This window comes from Penaeus monodon, chromosome 24 (assembly GCF_015228065.2).
Source record: "Penaeus monodon isolate SGIC_2016 chromosome 24, NSTDA_Pmon_1, whole genome shotgun sequence".
NCBI lineage: Eukaryota > Metazoa > Arthropoda > Malacostraca > Decapoda > Penaeidae > Penaeus > Penaeus monodon.
In genome coordinates this window covers 24,672,402-24,673,712 of record NC_051409.1, presented here as the reverse complement: position 1 = coordinate 24,673,712, position 1,311 = coordinate 24,672,402, and the positions used below count along the sequence as shown (strand labels likewise).

At 46.6% G+C, this 1,311-nt stretch overlaps 1 protein-coding gene across 1 annotated transcript in view; it reads right to left on the bottom strand.

Annotated features, from left to right (window-relative positions):
• LOC119588663 (chondroitin sulfate N-acetylgalactosaminyltransferase 1-like) overlaps window positions 1–1,311 on the bottom strand; it is a gene marked incomplete at its 3' end in the record, with an annotated part of 32,234 nt that overhangs the window by 12,601 nt on the left and 18,322 nt on the right. Inside the window, 2 exon segments of the mRNA XM_037937297.1 lie at window positions 31–201; window positions 571–676. Coding sequence (XP_037793225.1) covers window positions 31–201; window positions 571–676 — 277 coding nt within the window.

The window sequence follows — 1,311 nt, the reverse complement described above, 5'->3', positions numbered from 1 at the left end:
ACAGAAAGGCACATACAAAGGCAGACCAACCTGCCGTTGACGAAGGCGGCCTGTGGGTGGACCTGGCGGAGGTGCTGCGTCGCCGCCTCCTTCACGGGCTGCAGGAGCTCGAGCTCGTGGCGCGAGAGTGCGCGGCCGGTCACGCCCTCCGTCTGGTAGCTCTGCGAGGAGTCGAAGTAGCGGAAGGGGAGGCTCTCGCTCCTGGAGGAGGAGGGGGGTGGTGAGTGCAATGAGTAAAAGGAAAGGGAAACAGAAGGAATATAGGGAGTGAATAAATGCAAAAGGGGGAGCAGCGGGAAGAACATGAGTATATAGAGGCACCCTAGAAGACAGAACAGGTGAAGAGGGAAGGGGATAAAGCAGTTAAATATTTACTAATAATTTAAGAATTACACCATTTTTAAAAAGAAATACTTTACACTTGCTTCATCGTTAATGCCTCTGTAACCAGAAGGGGTTGACAATAATAATAATATCAATTATAAAACGTGAATACATCAGCATTACTGAAAATACGCAGATGCAATACGTCAACAAATAATCACCGAAATAATACGAAAAAGCACTCACAGAGTCTCAGACGGCCGAGGAAAGTTTACGAACGCGCGCTTCTCCGGGACTGTCTCAGCCTCCACAGGAACCTGTTCTGTGATCGGCACTTCCGTTGCGCTCTTCCCTGCATTGGAAACGAGGGTGAGTCACAGAAGAGATGTCGGGTTATTTGAGGGTGTCACAGAAAAAAAGGTTGGGCTGTTATAGGGTGAGTCTCAGAGGAGAGTTGGGTTGTTAAAGGGTGAGTCACAGAACAGAGGCTGAGTTGTTAAAGGGTGAGTCATAAAAGAGAGTTGAAGTGCAAACAAGGTTAGTCACAGAAGAGAGTTGGGTTATCTAAGGGTGAGTCACAGAAGAGAGTTGGGTTGTACAAGGATGCGTCACAGAATATTGGTTGCGTTATTTGAAGCTGAGTCACAGAGGAGAGGTTGAGTCGTTAAAGGGTGAGTCACAGAAGATTGGTTACGTTGTTTGAGGCTGAATCTCAGAGGAGAGGTTGGGTTGTTAATAGCTGAGTTACAGAAATACGTTGAACTGCTTGAGAATGAATCACAGAAGACAGGTTATGTTCTTTGAGGGTGAGTCACAGAAAAGAGACTGGGTTGTTTGAAAGTGAGTCACAAAACAAATGCTGGGTTATTAAAGGGTCACAGAAGACAGGATAAGCTGTTAGTAGTGGTTCACATCCTCCTTTACAAACAGCAACACCTGTTGAATTCGGAGTGTGGTGAACCAACATAAGGCAATTTACTCCCAGTG